Genomic DNA, 20,333 nt, shown 5'->3' on the forward strand with positions numbered 1-20,333 from the left:
ACTATAATGGTAAATACATGTCATACATTTGTCCAAACCCAGAGGAATGTATAACACCAATAAAAAACCCTAAAGTAAACAATGGGCTTGGATGATAACCAAGTGTCAGTGTAGATCTATCAGTTGTAACTAATGTAACCACTCTGGTGGGGAGGTTGATAATACAAAAGGTTATGCATGCAAACGGCAGGGGGTATATGGAAAATCCCCGTACCTACCTCTCAGTCTTGCTCTGAACCGAAAGCTTCTCTAAGAAAATAGTCTCTCTCTCTTTCTCTTTTTTAAGAGAAAGTGTGCATGTGTATGCAATGGGCAGGGGATGGGCCAGAGCAAGCGAGTGAGTGAGAGGAAAAGAAAGAGAGAAACTTAAGCAGGCTCCACATCCAGCACAGAGCCCAACTTGAGGCTCAATCTCATGACCCCCGAGATCATGACCTGAGCCAAAATTAACAGTCAGAAGCTTAATCGCCTAACCCATGCAGGTGGGCCCCAATAGTTTCCTTTTTTAAAAAGTAGTTAATAAATAGTCTGATAATATTCTGAGAAATGTACATCAAGAATTTAAAAAAAAAACCTAAAAATTGGGGTGCCTGGGTGGTGCAGTCGGTTAAGCATCCTACTCTTGATCTCAGCTCAGGTGTTGATCCGGGGATTCAGACCCCAAGTTGGACTCCACTCTGGGTGTGGAGCCTACTTAAAAAAAAAAACTAACTAAAAATGTGCAGTCAACAGAGAGAATACTAGATGTATTTTTTAGCAACAGCTGGAGACAGACTAAATTTCAAGGGCACCCCATGAAAGATGCTTCCATCTCCCAGAGGAAAGTCCTGTGGGATGTTCTCTTTTCATAACTGGGGCCAAGAACAAAATCCAATTAAAATAACAAATCTCTTTGCAGGATGCCACTTAAAATTAGTGGCTTCCTTATTACAAGACCAAGGAGAGTATTTTTAAGATACAAAAATTCCCAGTGAAGTAGTTAGGAACGTTACCAGTTTTGCTATGGCTTCGGAAATAACATCCTTCAATTTAATGTGATGCAGCTTGTAGTGCTTTGACAAGGCTTCAGCAATACTGGATTTTCCCACAGCAGGAGGACCAAGAATGCAAATCTTGATCGGCTGCAGAAGGAGCACAAGGACCATACAGTGAGTCATGAACAATCTGTGGCTCGATAGTGTTTTTTATTTCAGGGGAAGGGGTGTCTTTTCTGAATGTCTCTGGATCCTGTGGGTTAATGCTCCTCTGTCAAGTCTCCAGAGTCATTCTTCCACTGCCAGCCTCTGTGGTCACTGGCACATTGTCCCAACAGCGCTGCTGTCCCATCATCAGGGAGTGGCTATTCATGTCCATTCATTCAGCAGGTACTTAGTGAGCACCTACTATGTGCACTGACCAACCATGGGGGACACAACACTCAACAAGATGTGCTTAGGAACAGCCCCAAAAGTACTAAAAAACAAAGTACTCAAGTGTAGGGATACCTGTGTGGCTCAGGGGTTGAGCATCTGCCTTCGGCTCAGGGTGTGATCCCGGGGTCCAGGGATCGAGTCCTGCATCAATCTCCCTGCCGGGAGCCTGCTTCTCCCTCTGCCTGTGTCTCTGCCTCTCTCTCTATGTCTTTCATGAATAAATAAATATATTCTTTAAAAAAATGTACTCAAGTGCTATATACTACCATATTAGTCTTTTAAAAAAATGTTTAATTTAAAATTCAGTTTAATTAACATACAGAGGTTAACATTTCAGAGGTGGAGGTCAGTTATCCATCAGTCTTATATAACACCCAGTGTTCATTCCATCACGTGCCCTCCTTAATGCTCATCACTCAGTAACCCCATCTCCCCACCGTCCTCCCCTCCAGCAACCCTCAGTTTGTTTCCTAGAGTTAAGAGTCTCTTATGGTTTGTCTCCCTCTCTGATTTCATCTTATTTTATTTTTCCTTTCCTCCTCTGTTCATCTGTTTTGTTTCTTAAATTCCACATATGAGTCATAGTACTCTCATAAAGACAACAAAGACATAGAATTTCTGGTCCAGTGTGTGGCGGCTTAGATTATTGCCTCATGAATCTTGTTTCTGGGCTAACTGGATCTTTAATCATACTTTACTATTTAGCACAGTTATTTTTCTTTCTAGTTTTAAAAAAATATACTCATTAAAATAAAACAAAACAAAAAAACAGCCCCACCATTTCTTCTGCTGAAACTTGTTTGAATGTTCCAGAAGCTCTGTGACATTCATAACCAGGGAGTAAATGTATAATACTGAATTTAAAAAATTGGTAGTGGTCATTTCTTTCAGTGTGGTCCCAATAGTTGAACTGAGGCCTCGTACTTTGTAAGGGAAATTAATAACAAAAATCAGGCTGATGGGAAGAATTCCCATTGGCAGAGTGTCCATGCACTTAAAAGTTATCTAATTTGAGCCACAAAGTTGGTTGTAGTTATTATGACCACCACTTGACAGATGAAGGGACCAAGGCTGTGAAGGAAATACCACTGCAGGTGGTGCTGGATGACAATGGTGAACATGACTGATCTTAACCGGTGAGGGACACTTTTGGGGTGATGATGATGACCAAGATGGCGGGCAGGGGAGGGCAGGTGTCTGAGAAAGCAGCTCAAACTACTTGAGTCCCAATAGGCAGGGCTGTGCTCCTTGGTGGACCTGGTGCGTTCACCACAGCCTGAGGTCCCCTGTCTACTGAACATGTTCACTAGCACCATTTTGTCCACACACCGATGGCAGATCTGTCTCCTGGGATGGGCGCACCTCAGCCAGGTAAAAAAACAGAATGACAGTGGATCCACTTAATAGTGAGAACTACTGGGGCACCTGGGTGGCTCAATTGCTTAAGCATTTGCATTTGGCTCAGGTCATGATCGCAGGGTCCTGGGATCGAGCCCCACATGGGGCTGGCTCCCTGCTCAGGGGGGAATCTGCTTCTCCCTCTGCCCTTCTCCCTTGCTCATGCTTTCTTTCTCTCTCTTTCTTTCTCTCAAATAAATAAATAAAATCTTTTAAAAAATAGAAGTATGACTCCCACTGAACTCAGAACTCCAAGTGCACTTGTCTGGTACATATGCTCCCTCGGAGAAAACAGGCATGGAGGGTTGTTGATGAGCATCATGTGGAACATGAAGAGTTAGACGTACAGGCTACATAATGGCATCCAGTCACATTAGCTTGATGCATCATCAGTCTTCAGCAGGGACCAGCTTGCCTTGCTAAAGGGCCCGGAATCGTGGAAGCCCTTGGCTTAAGGCTCCATGTTTTGGGATGTCACTGGTATGGCACTGTCTACCATGCGCTATGGTATAGATTCCTGTCCTATGCTTTTACATGACCAATGCCCCCAGGGGTGTTAGACTGTTTAATTATCAGAGATGCTTGGGGCACCAGGGTGGCTCAGTTGGTTGTGTCTGCCTTCAGCTCAGGTCATGATCCCAGGCTCCTGGGATCTAGCCTCGCATGAGGCTCCCTGCTTGGCGGGGAGTCTCCCTCGCCCTTTGCCCCTCCCTCTCCACCCCCCTCTTATGGTATCTCTCTCTCCCTCACATTCTTTCTCTCTCTCTGTCTCAAATAAATAAATAAAATCTTTAAAAAAATTTTTTTAGATGTGCTTATTCCCTCTATCATGGTCTACCCAGTCTTGTTAATTGGGAACCATGAGATCTCTTTAAGGCGTCTTGTTCTTATACTTTAACTGTGCTGATTTACATTTGACCCACAGAAGACAACACTAGTTTCACCATTTGAGTTGGGTCTTGTGCGTCTCAGGATAGGCTCCAGGTACAGCCACCATGGCTATCTCAGATGCTTAAAGAAATCATTGTTCTTTTGCTGAGAGGCACATCTTCTACTTACTTTTAACGAGGCATGTTTTTCAGGAGAATATGGTTCTTAGGACACAATGGTGATACTGTTCTTGCTCATATGGAGCCTCCCATGCGCAGTGGTAGCTATGGTTAGGATGGCATCTGTTCCTCATAAGGTCTCCCCTAGTTTTCAACACATGTTCTCACGTGTGAACCACTCTTATCTTTGGGATACTTCCCTGGGATAAATCATGGGCCTGGGCAAGGGCTACATATACCTGATTTCAGGTAGGGAGGTGTGAAGACGCTGCAGTTAGGCTCTTCTAGCTAAGTTTGCATGCCAGCCAGTTTGAATCTCTGATTAGCTGTGGGACCTTGAAGAAATTGCTCAATCTCTCTGAGCCTCAGTTTCGTCATCTATAATGTGGAGATAAGCACATCTACTTTTGATGTGGAGATAAGCACATCTAAGAGTTTGATGTTTAAAAAAAAAAAGATTTTATTCATGAGAGACATGGAGAGAGAGGCAGAGACATAGGCAGAGGGAGAAGCAGGCTCCCTGCGGGGACCCCGATGTGGGACTCGATCCCGGGACCCATAGGTAACCCAGGCTAAAACAGACAGGCCAGGAGGCACCTGCTATTTTTCTGTATATAGACAGTGCTGTGGCAGTCAGCCTTGAGCTTACGATTATGTTCAATTTGTGTCAAGCATAACAGTCATTATCTGTGTTACCTTTAAAATGTTTAATCTTTGATTGACAGAATCAATATAATATACTTACAGATGGTTAGACAGGGACAAGTGGGTCATATTTTAAAAAGAACTTGATTTTAGAAATTGGCACATTTGAAAAAGAAAATATTTTCATTGGTGTGGTTATACTAAAAGTTTCATCCACATTGCTTAAGTCAGAATTTAAAACAAGAAACGAAATCGTTAAGTTGAATTGAAACAGGAAATCGTCATAGTTACCAATAATCTTCTGCTTTGCTTGTACTCTTTGAGGATACTGTTGATATTTTCCACGAATCCTGTTTGGGCAACCCAGCGAATGTTAAAATTCTCCTTCACAAAAATTGCTTCCATTCTCAAGTTGACCAGTAAATGGTCAAGGCATTCTTGCTAAGAGATAAAGGAATATTAGAGATTGGAGAATCATCTTGAGATTTTCTTTCATCTTGAAGGTTATAACAGACCCAAATCGCTGCTATTAAAGAAAAATACATACATTCACAAAACATGGAAGCCAGTCAATGGTGGCACCCACAATGGTGTTGACCGAGCACCCCCTGTGGGCATCTGTGACACTTCCAAACTCACCCCACGTCTGTGTCAGGATGGGCAGCATCTTGGCTCTCAGACAAGCAGTTCAAAGAGCTAGAAGATGCTGGAAGCCCCAGTGTAAGGCTTCTTCTTCTTCTTCTTTTTTTTTTTTTAAACAAATTGTAATTGTATCTATTCTTTGAATAGTGCAATCTCATGGCTCAAAATCCAAAAGAAAAAAATATAAAGGAAAGCATTCTCTGTGACCCCCATCACCACCCACCCAGCTCTGCTCCCCGGAGGCAACCAGTGATACTAGTCCTTTCAGAAGCATGCTCAAAGGTAGTGTTTTGATGCAATTTCTAGAAAGAAAAAAAAAAATTATGTCCTAAAGCAAGTTCAAAGGGCACACCGCTGACAAAAGCTGCGTAGGTTTCTGTTGTAACGGGATCAGAAATCCCAGGTTCCTGTGTGAATTATACAAAGAGGCCAAAGAGAAGGACAACCAGTGTCTGTCTGTAAAGCATTTACGTATCAAACAGTTTTCGAATACATCTTCTGACCAGCACCTCTGAGGGTTTTTCAGAAAAGAAACAAGCTCTCAGAAGAGAAGGGGAAATTGCTTTGGGGGAAAATGTTTAGCTGTGCAGGAGGAGCAAAGATGAACCTGGAAGCCAGATATTCTGACTCCAAATCCCTCAAGAACCAATACATTAGGGAAAAGAATCTCTTATCTACTTACCGTTAAGTCCTTGGTTAGGAAAGCATTTTCTTTGGGTGTTTTCTGGATTTTCCCAGGGCCAGTGTTTTTACTGATGCACTGTTGGAGAAAAAATTGAAATACTATAGTTTGCCTGTAAGATTTTGATACACAATTTCTCGAATGAATGACAATATAAGTAAATAATCTTTTTTTTTTCTTTTTTTTTTTCTTTTGGCTGAACAGAGGAGGAATACCCTGAGGGTATATGTTGATTCATTTCTTTTGCAAATATTCAAGTTCACCACCACGAGTCAGGGAGGGACTGGAAACAGAGATGAGTCAGGGGCGATCCCTGCCCTCAAGGGACTCTCAGTCTGAAAGGGAGGGAGTCAGCCTGAGTACACAGATGATTATGCTGGATCCCTCGCAGTTTGCAGAGGGGACCCTGGGAAGAGAGGCGCCTGGCCTGTGCGGGACGTGGGAAGGAGGCAGGGAGGTTTTCCGAGGATGAAATCTGAGCTGAATGTTAAAGATGAGTAGGGGGCAGTCAGGGCAAGGCCACACTTGATGGACCAGCAGGGCTACAAGATAACAAGTGGCCTGTATTGGAGAGACAGCTCCCACAGACCTAGAGGCCCTGGAATCTGCCAGTAGGTTTGGGGAACCTGACCGTATCAGGATTTTGGAGCAAGTGTCCAGTACACATTTTAGTAACCCTTCCATGTGATTCGTGTGTCTTGGTCCCACAGCGGTCCCTCCTGTTCCCTTCCAGGCACAGACTGCAGAAAGGCCATCTTGATTGTAAATATCCCAACACATGCACTGCAAATGCAGACAGTGACTTTGGTTTTAAGAATATTCCATTTGGGGAGTCCCCAGTCTTGTTAGCACACCCAATCCCAGAGCAATATTTTAGAGATGAACACAGTTTACGAAAAGCCATCAAATATGGGATGGAACGGCAGTACCTTGACCAAGTCTTCCAGGGTATGTACAGACTCGTCCACGGCAACCAGGTAATGAAGCTTCGGCACGTGGTCTATTATGTTTTGTATCACTCTGCAGCCCACCAGGAAAAACCATCACCGAGGGAAAAAGCAAAAGGGACGGAGTCAAGTACAATCCACTGATCACCACTGCCAGGGGCCAGACAGCATCTCACTTCATTTCCAACACGGTTAGGGTTGGGACAATGATCTCTGCTGATGGAGAAGCTGGGAAAGTTCAAGCCCCCATGTTGGCTGTAGAGATAAATAATTTTTTTTAAAGCAACCTATTAGAAAAAATCCGCCCGAAAGGAGCTTGGGTCCCTCTGTAATAGGAACAATTGAACTCTGGTTTTTTAAAAGTTTTATTTATGTAAGTAATCTCTACTCAACGTGGGGCTCAAACTGACACCCCAAGATCAAGAGTCACATGCTCTTCCAATGAGCCAGCCAGGTACCCCTGAACTCTGATTTATCTCTTTGAAAGAAAGATGTTAAGAAATAATGCTAAATATTTTGTTTTACTCATGTAAAAGATTCTTTACATCTTTAAAACCTGAAAAGGTAATGCAAAATCTCTGCGGGAAAGAAGGGTACATTTCAGTTCCTCCATGTCTGGTGTTAAATGCTGGCTGGATCCAGGTTTTAAACCAAGTTTGAAGCTTACATTATTTAGAGGACGCTTCTTTAAGAAAAATCATAAAAATTCAATTTGGGGCCTTGGAAGAGACTTATGCAGGGGTGGGTCTTGAAGCTTAAATTTTATTATTTCCCAGCAAATTTGTAAACCCACCTGGGGATGACTAATTTACTAGGCACCAGAATCTAGAAGCCAGAATCTGAGGGAAGTGCCAATACTGCTCACTCCTTGCAGGGGAGTCATGGGGGTGTTAGAATAAAGTCCCTGGAACCTGAAGTGTGGAACTGACAAACCACAAATATAGCAAACCCTCTCTTTGACACAGTGTCCAAGTCAACGTCTACAAGGAAGGAGGGTCTTCAGACCTACCTGGGGCCTTTTGCTGGGATACTCTGAGTGTAAAAAAACAGGAGTTCAAGTTCACCCACAATTGCCAAACAAACAAACAAAAAACCGCTTCGGTTTAGATAGAGGTCACTGTCTGATTTCTGGAATTTAAGTCAGTAGGCTGGATACACCAAGCTTACCCAGGACAAAGGCCCCCAGAATGCATGTAACAAATTCTTTCTTTTCCAAAATTGGAAGACATGCTATTCTGCTGATAAACTTTCTAAAAGATGAACTTGAACTTGTCATCCGAAGCATGGTACTTTTAGATGGTGGATACTATTCCACCAGCTGCAAAACAGAGATAATAACCAGACATTGTGCGTAGGGTTGTCATGAAGAACAAATACAGTGACACACGTAAGGGTCTTGGAGCTTGGTAGGTGCTCTCTAAGTGTTCACTTAAACACAAACAGATCAGTCAATTACTTTCCGGGAAGTCCTAGCTCTAGGAAAACACTTACCCTGCTAGATCAAGAACATGAATTGCTGGAATTACATTTGTTCCATCTCCAAACACTGGTAATGCAGGGACCTCACCCAACCAAGCTATCTGAAAGAAAAGCAAAAGCATATTTTTCTCTGGTTGTATGTTAATTATATATTAATTGTCTGTTACACCTTACACACAGCTATAGTCAGGGGCGTTCAAAAGACCCAGCTGTCTGTGAAGTCATCGCCTAAAGGGGATTTTTGAGAATCAGTTCTGATGAGATTACGTTGCTGATCAAATCCTATTAAGAGTTGAGGAAGGAAAAAAAAAGAGTTGAGGAAGGGGAGGTGGGTTGGGGGATGGGGTAACTGGGTGACGGGCACTTAGAAGGTTACTTGATGGGATGAACACTGCGTGTTATACTGTATGTTGGCAAGTTGAATTTAAATTTTAAAAAATCCTATTAAGAGAAATAGTGTAACCTCAGGACTGAAATACTTTTCAAGAAATCTACAATCTCATTGGTGATCTCCAGTGGTCATCTGAATGGTGTCTACAGAGAAATGAAATGCTTTCAAATGCATGACACGTTCCATTATTACAAAAAAAATGAGATTGATAGTCTAAAATTACTCCACGGGTCAGGGGTAATTATTATCAGTTCATAGATGAAATGCTTAGTAGATAAAGGCAAGAGGTTGTACAGATAATGATTCACTGAGCCTGGATTTGAACCCTGATCTTCAGAGTCCAAATCCTTGTCTTTTCCCTGCATTTACGTATTTCAGTAAAGAAACAGTCTGGATACTGTTAAGCTGTCAGGTACTAGATGATTTTAAATTGCTTTTCCAGAGCGAAAGAGGTAGGAGTGGGGGCCATAGCAGATGAATATTGTAAGATATTTTGGATTTTGGGAAACCATTTAAGGGGTTTTTATTAACTTAAATTCAATTAATTAGGATTCCTGGGTGGCTCAGTGGTTGAGCGTCTCCATTCCGCTCAGGTCGTGATCCCAGGTCTGGGGATTGGGTCCTGTATTCGGCTCTCCGTGAGAAACCTGCTTCTCCCTCTGTCTCTGCCTCTCTCTGTGTGTCTCTCATGAATAAATAAATAAAATCTTAAAAAATAAATACAATCAATTAATCAACATTTAATGTATTATTGGTTTCAGAGGTAGAGGTCAGTGATTTATCAGTTGTGTATAACAACACTCAGTGCTCATCACATCATGTGCCCTCCTTAATGCCCATGACCCATCCCCCAGCCCCCCTCCCCTCCAGCGACCCTCAGTTTGTGTAAGAGTCTGTGATTAAGAGTCTCTTATAGTTTGTCTCCTTCTCTGATTTTATCTTGTCTTATTTTTTCCTCTTCCCCTACGATCTTCTGTTGTGTTTCTTAAATTCCACATGTGAGTGAAATCACATAATAGTCTTTCTCTGATTGACATTTCACTTACCATAATACCCTCTATTTCCACACATGTCATCGCAAACGGGCAAGATTTCAAATTTTTTTGATGGCAAAGTAGTATTCCATGGTATACATACAGCACATCTTTATCCGTTCATCTGTCAGTGGACATTTGGGCTCTTCCCATAGTGTGGCTATGTGGACATTGCTGCCATAAACATCAGGGTGTACGTTCCCCTTCAGATCATTACATTTGTATCTTTGGCATAAATGCCCAGTAATACAATTGCTAGGTCATAAGGTAGCTCTACTTTCAACTTTTTGAGGAACCTCCACACTGTTTTCCAGAGTGGTTGCACCAGCTTGCATACCTACCAATAGCATATGAGGGTTCCCCTTTTTCTGCACCAATATCTGTCATTTCTTGACTTGTTAATTTTAGCCATACTGACCAGTGTGAGGTGGTATCTCATTGTGGTTTTGACTTGTATTTGCCTGACGCTGAGTGACAAGCATTTTTTCATGTGTCTATTGGCCATTTGTATCTCATCTTTGGAGAAATGTCTGTTCCTGTCTTCTGCTCATTTCTTGGTTGGATAATTTGTTCTTTGGGTGTTGAGTTTGATCAGTTCTTTATAGATTTTGGATATTAATCCTTTATCTGACGTGTCATTTGCAAATATCTTCTCCCATTCTGTTGGTTGTCCTTTGGTTTTGTCAATGGTTTTCCCTTGTTATACAAAAGGTTTTTATCTTGATGAAGTCCCAATAGTTCATTTTTGCCTTTGTTTCACTTGCCTTTGGGGACATGTCTAAATAAGAAGTTGTTGCGGGGTTGCTGCCTGTGTTCTCCTCTAGGATTTTGATGGACTTCTATCTCACATTTAGGTGTTTCAACCATTTTGAGTTTATTTCTGTGAATGGTGTGAGGAAACGGTCCAGTTTCATTCTTCTGCTTATGGCTGCCTGACTCCTAACACAATTTGTTGAAGAGATTGTCTTTTTTCCATTGGATATTCCTTCCTGCTTTGTTGAAGATCAGTTAACCATTTAGTGGTGGGTCCATTTCTGGGTTTTCTATTCTGTTCTATTGGTTTATAGGTTTGTTTTTGTCCAGTACCATACTGTCTTGATGATTACAGCTCTGTAATAGAACTTAAGTCCAGAATCGTGATGCTACCAGTTTTGGTTTTCTTTTTAAACATTCCTTTGGCTATTTGGGATCTTTTTGGGTTCCATACAAACTTCAGGATTATTTGTTCCAGCTCTGTGAAATAAGTTGATGGTATTTTGATAGGGCATTGAACGGTTCTAAGCAGTGAAGTGACATCATTAGATTTGCTTTTGTTGCCTCGTGAAGGAATGATGGGAAGTAAGAATCTAAATGGGCAGCTGGAGGCCAGGATAGTTGTGTGGACAAGAGTTGTCTGCCCTACCTAGCCTGTGGTTGGGGGGTTGGGGGAGTGGGGTTGGAGAGGAGGAGATACTGAGGAGGTTGGCTGTATAGTTCTGGGGGATTTTGTGTTGGATGAGAAAGAAGGAGGAGTTGGTTGGTGCAGCTGGATAGAAGAAGGTCCCATTTTCTGAGATGGAGTCCTGGAGCAGGTTTGGGGATGACTGTAGGTAGAATTTGGGTTTATGGAACATCCAAAGTGAGGCACTAGATAGCTAGATTCACAGAGCTCGGATTCAGGAGAGAGCCCTGCTGTAGAAACTGATGTTTGAGAGTCATTGGTACCAGTCATGGGAATGGACAGACCAACCCAGGAAAGAGCGTATGTAGATAGAGAAGACAGGAGAGAGGTGTCTGTGTGGTGAAGTCAGTTGAGTGTCCAGCTCTTAATTTCAGCTCAGGTGGTGATCTTAGGATTGTGAGATGGAGCCCCGCATCCTGCTCTCCTCTTGGCAGGGAATCTGCTTCAGATTCTCTCTCTTCTTCTGTCCCTCCTACTTGTGCTCTCTCTCTCTCTCTCTCTCAAATACATAAATACATCTTAGGGAAAAAAAAGACAAGAGGATCTCAGGCAGGAACCTGAGAAAGCCAACATTCAGTGGTCAGGTAGGTGAGGAGCAGCTGAGAATGGTTAAGGACAAATTGACTTCATCACCTACCAGTCTCCTGTAATTTGGCTACACTCATCTATTTGCTGTTCCTTAACACAACTCACACATTTCTGCCTCAGGTCTTTGCATTTATAGTTCCTACCACCTTTCCTCTAGAAAGCAAAGTAGCCAGCTCCCTTGTAACTTTCTGCTCAAATGTCATATCATGGGAAAGGCCTTCCCTGACCATCATAATCAAGATACAACTTGAGAGCCTACTACTGGCTCTGTTTCTATCTTTCTCTGTTTTGTTGCTTTCCATCTTATTTTTCAACATCTGAAATACTCTATGTGTGCGGGTTAATGGGGTTCTTATCTCTGGCTCTCCTCCTCTACGCCACTGGAATGCAACCTCACAAATGTGAGGACTTTATTATTATGGTATCCGATTCCCAGAATCTACAATGTTTTCTGGCACACGATGGGCATCAATGTCTGTCTCATGAATGAAAGGAAATCCAACTTTCTCCTTATTATCCGGAGAGCAGTATATACAAGTTGCTAATAATTAGAAAGAAAAATAGAAAAAGAAAAAAAATCTTCAAATTGTATAACCTTACTCTAAAACACTTTAAAAAAGGGATCCCTGGGTGGCGCAGTGGTTTGGCGCCTGCCTTTGGCCCAGGGCGCGATCCTGGAGACCCGGGATCGAATCCGACGTCGGTTCCCGGTGCATGGAGCCTGCTTCTGCCTCTGCCTGTGTCTCTGCCTCTCTCTCTCTCTCTCTCTCTCTCTCTCTGTGTGTGACTATCATAAATAAAAATTAAAAAAAAAAACACTTTAAAAAACCCTCATAGTCACTGAAAAGTCATACCTTAAAAAAATAATGTAAGATGCCTTCTTCCACTCCATATTGAAGTCCAGCAGCAACCACATAAGTCGTGAGTTTTTTGGCCTATTAGACAAAGTAGAGGAAAAAAGCTAAATATAATATTATTACTCATACTGAACCAGATTATTTAGTGGTTAAAATGAATGAATGCCTCTGACCACTACCAAAATTTATTTGGGACTTTTAATTAAATGAAAGCCAGAGATAATAATTTGTAAAGACTTAACACCTGCGTGCTCCACACTGGTGTCTATGAGATATAAAAATGAGTCTTTTCACGATGACGTTTACTTACCCAGTAGGGGAGGCAGACATACATAGGGAGTTTTTAGTAATGGGCCTCAATACGAGGTGTGATATTGTGATTCATAATAAGAAATATATATTTGGTCTTCATCTCCATATCTGGCACTGAGATCCTAAAACCATGGCAATTTCCAAGAAAATGGAGTGATAACGGTGCCTTTTATGTTAACCAGGTGATTTTTGGATCCAGCCTGAAGATGTGGGTTAATTGCCAGTTTCCAGTTCCCTCCACTATCTCCAGGGAGTGATGGGGGTGGGGGGCGATGGTGGAGATCGAGTTCAACCACCAACAGCCAATGATTTATTTAAACATGATGAAGCCTCCATAAAAACCCAAAAGGAGAAGGTGTGGAGAGCTTCTGGGTTGGTGAACATGTGGAGGTTTGGGGAGAGCAGAGAAGCTCCATGCCTTTCTCTGAACCTTGCCCTGTGCATTGCTTCCATCTGGCTATTGATGAGCTATATTCTTTTATAACACACTGGTCATCTAATAAGTAAAATGTTTCTCTGAATTCTGTGAGTCACTCTTAGCAAACTAATTAAACCTAAGGCTCAGGGAGGTGGGAGGGGTCATTGGAACCTTCAATCTATAAGGGTTGGTCAGAAGCCACAGGTGATGGCCTGAGCTTGCAACTGATGAAGGATAGAAGCAAAAAAAAATGTCCACCTTTAGCCCAAGAGGCTGTCCTAGCCTGCATAGTTTCGGTAAAGATCAAATATGATCTGGTTGCTACATTCTTTTTTTTTTTTTTTTTTTTTTAAGTAGGCTCCATGTTCAACATGAAGCTCAAGGTGGGGCTTGTATTTACAATCCTGAGATCAAGGCCTGACATGAGAGCTTATTCAATTGAGCCACCCAGATGCCCCCTGGTTGCTACATTTTTAAGGGGTCTCATGACTGCTCATATATTTCACTGATGGTTAATATTGAACTGTATGAAAAACACCAGAGAAATCTTGCAAAAGTAGTTTTACAATTAGAAATTCAAAGAAACATTTATGATCTCATACCCTCTGCACATTCCCTTCCTCTTGAACACGAAGTGTATAACTACCAGCTTCATACAGCAAAAAAGCAGCCCTTTCTTCCCATAAGTCCTGTCTTCATGCTACTTAAAAAAAAACTAAGTTATATCATACAATGTCTCAAGAATTCTTTCTTGACTGTTGTGCTCAGCAACTCCACATGTGTCTGAAGCAGGGGACAGTCTTGTAGGACTGAGTCTTAAACCCATGGGATTTAATGGGTTAAATCTTCTTTCTAAGAAGATAGTGTCAGAATTGACTTGAAATGTAGGACACCGGGCAGGTGCCCAAGAATTGCTTGGTGTTATGGGAAACCCCTCCCAGAGTAGATGCGCACACATGATGGAATTGGGTCCAAAGCCTTTATCAGGAATGTGAGTCTCTCTTCTGCTCCAGGTAATCCATGGCGGATTAAAAAAATCCAAAACCTAGTGTAAATACTTAGAAATTCCAAATAAAACATCATTAATGTCCTTCTAGGATGGCATAATTCTCAAGGGCATAAGAGCTATCCTTAGGGGCCAGAAACAGAAGTGAAAACAAGAGTGGTGAGAGTGGACAGTGTGGGCACCCTGGGAGGTTGAGGGTCTCAATCTAGGAGTATGCATTTTATTTTATTTTATTTATTTTATTTTTTTTTTAGGAGTATGCATTTTAAAATCCATGTGAGTAGAGGAGACAAAGCACTCCGTCTGGTGAGATGAGGAGTTGGGTCACTATATGAAAGGATTCATCTACCACAAAAGCTTGAACTAGAAAGAAGTCCACCCTGTGGCGGAAGAAGGTGGCAAGGAATTGTGTCAAACCTAGCCAAGGCTTCCTTAAGAATTTTATCCTTGGCCTTGTACTGCTCAATGGTTTGTCTTTCACATTGAAATTACCTGCTTAGTCCAGGGATTCCAGAACCAAAAATTAACATTAAAAGCATTTCAGGCAGTGAGATTCTTGGGGCATTTCAGGGAGGCAAATACAAAGCCCCCTGTCCCCCCACCTAGGGACCTCCCCTTTCCTTAAAAGCCCCAGTAAAGGGATGACAGCTGGGGCAAGGATGGTGACCTCATTGCAGCAGCAGATGGGGTGCTGGTCTGAGGGTACAGCATGGGCTGTTAAGCCAATTACAAACTGTAAGGAATGTTTTTTTTTTTTTTTTTAAGATTTTATTTATTTATTCATGAGAGACACAGAGAGAGGCAGAGACACAGGCAGAGGGAGAAGCAGGCTTCCTGTGGGGAGCCTGATGCAGGACTAGGTCCCAAAACCCAGGGTTCACAACCTGAGCCAAAAGCACTGTTTGTTCAACCACTGAGCCACCCAGGTGGCCCTGTAAGACATATTCTCATTGTGAATTCCCATTTCACACTGACCATCATGAATTTTGAAGGCAACCGATTCATGAATACACTTGAGACTCTTATAGCAGCCCTTTTGGAAGATACACATTGCACTAGCTCATTTTTCCCTGAGAATTCATTTACGTGAGGTTTTTAGGGGTGATGAGTGTAAAGAAATGGATATTGAAAATTTAAAGAGATGCTATTTTTAAAAATCCATGTCAAATTACAGGATTATTTTTACAAGTGGAGTTCCAGAAATCACAAGAAAATATGCACACTCATAGAAACTGTACCAAAAGACCTTACTACAGATGAGCTCACAAACCAAAATTACAAAATTTTTGAGGGCACAAGCTGCCGTGAGTGAAATCAGACTCACATTACCTTCAGAAGAAAAAGATAGTAGAGATTATGAAATGAATAGGTTTATAATAATGAAAAATTAAGAAATAGGAAACGAAGAAAAAGAACAAGATGATCAGGATGGTGATGATGATGAAGAACAGGCAGGTGGTAGAGCATGGGATAGAGAACAGGAGAGAAGGGACCTGACTAAAGGTGGCAGAAGAAGGAGAGCTGACCACATCTTAGCCTTCTTCCATCCTGCATTCATTTGAGCCTGAGTCAGGCTGGGCTGGCTGGAGAGAAGTTGAAAATTAAATGAAAGACTAGTGGCTTTAGTATTAAACTTGTCTGAGCCTTAAGAACTAGATAAGACTCTGTTAATCCCTGGGAATGGTCTGTAAAGCTCTGGACTTGGCTTACAGGTATGGTCCTGCTTTCAATTATTAAAAAAAAAAAAAAAAAAAAGATTTTCTAGTTTCATTCTAGCAATGTCTAACACTGTGAAGGGGTTACAGGACTGTGCCTCCAGATGAACAAGGCAAAAATCTAACATGATTTCAAGGAGAGGGGCACCTGGGTGGCTCAGTGGTTGTGTGTCTGCCTTCAGCTCAGGGCGTGATCCCGGGGTCCTGGGATCGAGTCCCACATTGGGCTTTCCACAGGGAGCCTGCTTCTCTCTCTGCCTGTGTCTCTGCCTCTCTCTCGTTGTGTCTCTGATGAATAAATAAATAAAATCTTTTTTTTAATAAATAAAATCTTAAAAAAAATAAATCAAAGATTGTAATGAGAGATGAAGAAGGACACTATATCATCATTAAGGGGTCTATCCAACAAGAAGATCTAACAATTGTAAATATTTATGCCCTCAGCTTGGAAGCAGTCAAAATTACAAATCAACTAATAACAAACATAAAGAACTCATTGATAATAATACCATAGTAGTAGGGGACTTTACCCCACTCACAGCAAAAGACAGATCATGGAAGAAGAAAATTAACAAGGGAACAATGGCTTTGAATGATACACTGGAGCAGATGGACTTAACAGATATATTCAAAGCATTTCATCCTAAAGCAGCAGAATACACATTCTTTTTGAGTGCATATGGAACATTCTCCAGAATAGATCACATTCTGGGTCACAAATCAGCCCTCAACAAGCACAAAAAGACTGAGCTTATACCATGCATATTTTCAAACCACAATGCTATGAAATTTGAAGTCAATCACAAGAAAAAATTTGGAAAGACCACAAATACATGGAGGGTAAAGGACATCCAACTAAAGAATAAATGGGTTAGGGGACCTGGCTCAGTCAGTTAAGCATCTGCTTTCAGCTCAGGTCATGATCTCTGAGATCCCAGGATCCTAGGATTCCATGTCCAGCTGCCTGCTCAGCAGAGAATTTGCTTCCCCCTCTCCCTCTGTTCCTCCTCCCTGTTCATGCACTCTCTCTCTCTCTCTCTCTCCCTCTCTCACTCTCTCTCAAATAAACAAAAAATTTGGGATGCCTGGGTGGCTCGGTGGTTGAGCATCTGCCCTTGGCACAGGGTATGATCCTGAGGTCCCAGGATCGAGTCCCACATTGGGCTCCCTGCAAGAAGCCTGCTTCTCCCTCTGCATGTGTCTCTGCCTCTCTCTGTGTGTCTTTCATGAATTAATAAACCAAATCTTTTAAAAATAAACAAAAAAAATTAAAAAATGAATGGGTTAACCATCAAATCAAAAAAGAAATTTAAAAAATACATGGAATCAAATGAAAACGAAAACATAACAGTCCAAAACCTTTGTGATGCAGCAAAGGCAGTCCTAAGAGGGAAGTATATAGCAATATAGGTCTACCTCAAGAAGCACAAAACGTCTCAAATATACAACCTAACTTTACACCTAAGGGAACTAGAAATGAAACTGCAAATAAAGCCTGGAGCCAGCATTAGAAGGGAAATAAAAATTAGAGCAGAAATAAATGAAATAGAAACAAAACCAGTAGAACAGATCGACAAAACTAAGAGCTTTGAAAGAATTACTAAAATTGATAAACCCCTAGCCAGATTTATCAAAAAGAAAAGAGAAAGGACCCAAATAAATAAAATCATGAGTGAAAAAAGAGAGATTGTGGGGTGCCTGGGTGGCTCAGTCAGTTAAGCGTCTGCCTTCGGCTCAGGTCATGATCCCAGGTCCTGGGATCGAGCCCCAAGTCAGGCTCCCTGCTCAGCAGGAAGTCTGTTTCTCCCTCTACCTCTGTGCTCTCTCTCTCTTGCTCACTCACTCTCTCTCAAATAAATAGATCACAACCAACATCACAGAAATGCAATTATGAGAATATTATTTTTTAAAAGAGTTTATTTATTTATTCATGAGAGACATAGAGAGAGAAGCAAAGACACAGGAAGTGGGAGAAGCAGGCTCCCTGCAGGGAGCCCAATGCAGGACTCCATCCCAGGACCCTGGGATCACGCCCTGAGCTGAAAGCAGATGCTCAAGCACTGAGCCATCCAGGCATCCCCGATTATGAGAATATTGTGAAAAATTATATGCCAACAAACTAAGCAGTCTGGAAGAAATGGATAAATTCCTAGAAACATGAAAACTACTACAACTGAAACAGGGAGAAATAGAAAATTTGAATAGACCCATAATCAGCAAAGAAATTGAATCAGTAATCAAAAATCTCCCAACAAACAAAAGTCCAGGGCCAGATGGCTTCCCAGGGGAATTTTACCAAGCATTTAAAGAAGAGATGATACTAATTCTTCTCAAACTGTTCCGAAAAATAGAAATGGAAGGAAAACTTCCAAACCCATTCTACAAAGCCAGTATTACCTTGATTCCAAAGCCAAAGACTCCATTAAAAAGAATTAAAGGCCAATATCCCTGATGAACATGGATGCAAAAAGTCTCAACAATATACCAGCAAATAAAATCCAACAGTACACCAAAAGAATTATTCACCATGATCAAGCGGGATTTATTCCTGGGCTGCAGAGGCAATTCAGTATTTGCAAATCAATCAGCGTGACACACCACATCAATAAAAGAAAGGATAAGAATTATATGATCCTCTTAATAGATACAGAAAAAGCATTTGACAAAATACAGCATCCATTCTTGATAAAAACTCTGGACAAAGTAGGGATAGAAGGAACATACTTCAACATCATAAAGCCTATATAAGAAAGACCCACAGCAAATATCGTCAACGGGGAAAAACTGAGAACTTTTCCTCTCTGCTCAGGAACAAGACAAGGATATTCACTCTCACCATAGTTATGTAGGATAGTACTGGAAGTCTTAGCCTCAGCAATCAGACAACAAAAAGAAATAAAAGCCATCCCAATCAGCAAGGAAGGGGTCAAACTTTCGCTATTCACAGATGACATGAATATCATGTCATTTCATGGGATCCCTGGGTGGCGCAGCGGTTTGGCGCCTGCCTTTGGCCCAGGGCGTGATCCTGGAGACCCGGGATCGAATCCCACGTCGGGCTCCCGGTGCATGGAGCCTGCTTCTCCCTCTGCCTGTGTCTCTGGCTCTGTCTCTGCCTGTGTTTTAGGCTCTGTCTCTCCTTCTATCTCTCAAGAATAAATAAATAAAATCTTTAAAAAAAAAATATCATGTCATTTCAGAAAACCTGAAAGACTCCACCAAAAAATTACTAGAACAGATAGACAAATTCAGCAAAGTTGCAAAATATAAAGTCAATGTACAAAAATCTGTTGCATTCCTTTATTATTATTTGAGAGAGAGAGAGAGAGAGAGAGAGCAGAGAAGCAGAGAGAGAGGGACAAGCCAACTCTGCACTGAGCATGAAGCCCGACACAGGCTTGATCTCATGACCCCGAGATCATGACATGAGACAAAATCAAGAGTTGGATGCTTAAATGACTGAGTCACCCAGAAGCTCCTGTTGCATTTCTATACACCAATAATGAAGCAGTAGAAAGAGAAATCAAGGAATTGATCCCACTCAAATTGTATCAAAAACCATACGCTACCTAGGAGTAAACTTAGCCAAAGAGGTAAAAGATCTGTACTCTGAAAAGTATAGAATGCTTATAAAAGACATTGAGGAGGACACAAAGAAATGGAAAAACATCTTATGCTCATGGATTAGAACAACAAATATTGTTAAAGCGTCCATACTACCCAAAGCAACTATATATTTAATGCAATCTCTACCAAAATACCACCAGCACTTTTCACAGAGCTGGAACAAACAATCCTAAAATTTGTATGGAACTACAAAGACCCCAAATAGCCAAAGGAATGTTGAAAAAGGAAAGCAAAACTGGAGGCTTTCTGGCTTTTCAAATTCTGGGTTTCAAGCTCTATTATAAAGCTATAGTCATAGTCATCAAGACAGCATGGTACTGGCACAAAAACAGACCATAAACTAATAAAATTGAAAAGAAAACCCAGAAATGGAGCCACTGCTAAATGGTCAACTAATCTTCAACAAAGGAGGAGAGAATATCCAATGGAAACAAGACAGTTTCTTCAACAAATGGTGTTGGGAAAACTGGACAGTGGACATGCAGAAGAAGGAAACTGGACCACATGCTTACACCACAAAAATAAATTCAAAATGGACAAAGGACCTAAATGTGAGACAGGAATTCATCAAAATTGTAGAGAAGACAAGCAGCAAACTCTTTGACTTTGCCTGTAGCAACTTCTTATTAGACACACCTCTGGAGGCAAGGGAAACAGAAGCAAAAATGAACTATTGGGATAATAGATAAA

The 20,333-nt window shown here is 41.6% G+C and overlaps 1 protein-coding gene across 1 annotated transcript in view; it reads right to left on the reverse strand.

Annotated features, from left to right (window-relative positions):
* Positions 1-20,333, reverse strand: part of AK7 (adenylate kinase 7) — a 76,450-nt gene that overhangs the window by 21,693 nt on the left and 34,424 nt on the right. Inside the window, 6 exon segments of the mRNA XM_041759204.1 lie at positions 993-1,121; positions 4,796-4,945; positions 5,829-5,906; positions 6,758-6,848; positions 8,267-8,355; positions 12,563-12,643. Of these exon segments, the coding sequence (XP_041615138.1) occupies positions 993-1,121; positions 4,796-4,945; positions 5,829-5,906; positions 6,758-6,848; positions 8,267-8,355; positions 12,563-12,643 (618 nt within the window).

This window comes from Vulpes lagopus, chromosome 6, assembly GCF_018345385.1.
Source record: "Vulpes lagopus strain Blue_001 chromosome 6, ASM1834538v1, whole genome shotgun sequence".
NCBI classification, from domain to species: Eukaryota; Metazoa; Chordata; class Mammalia; order Carnivora; family Canidae; genus Vulpes; species Vulpes lagopus.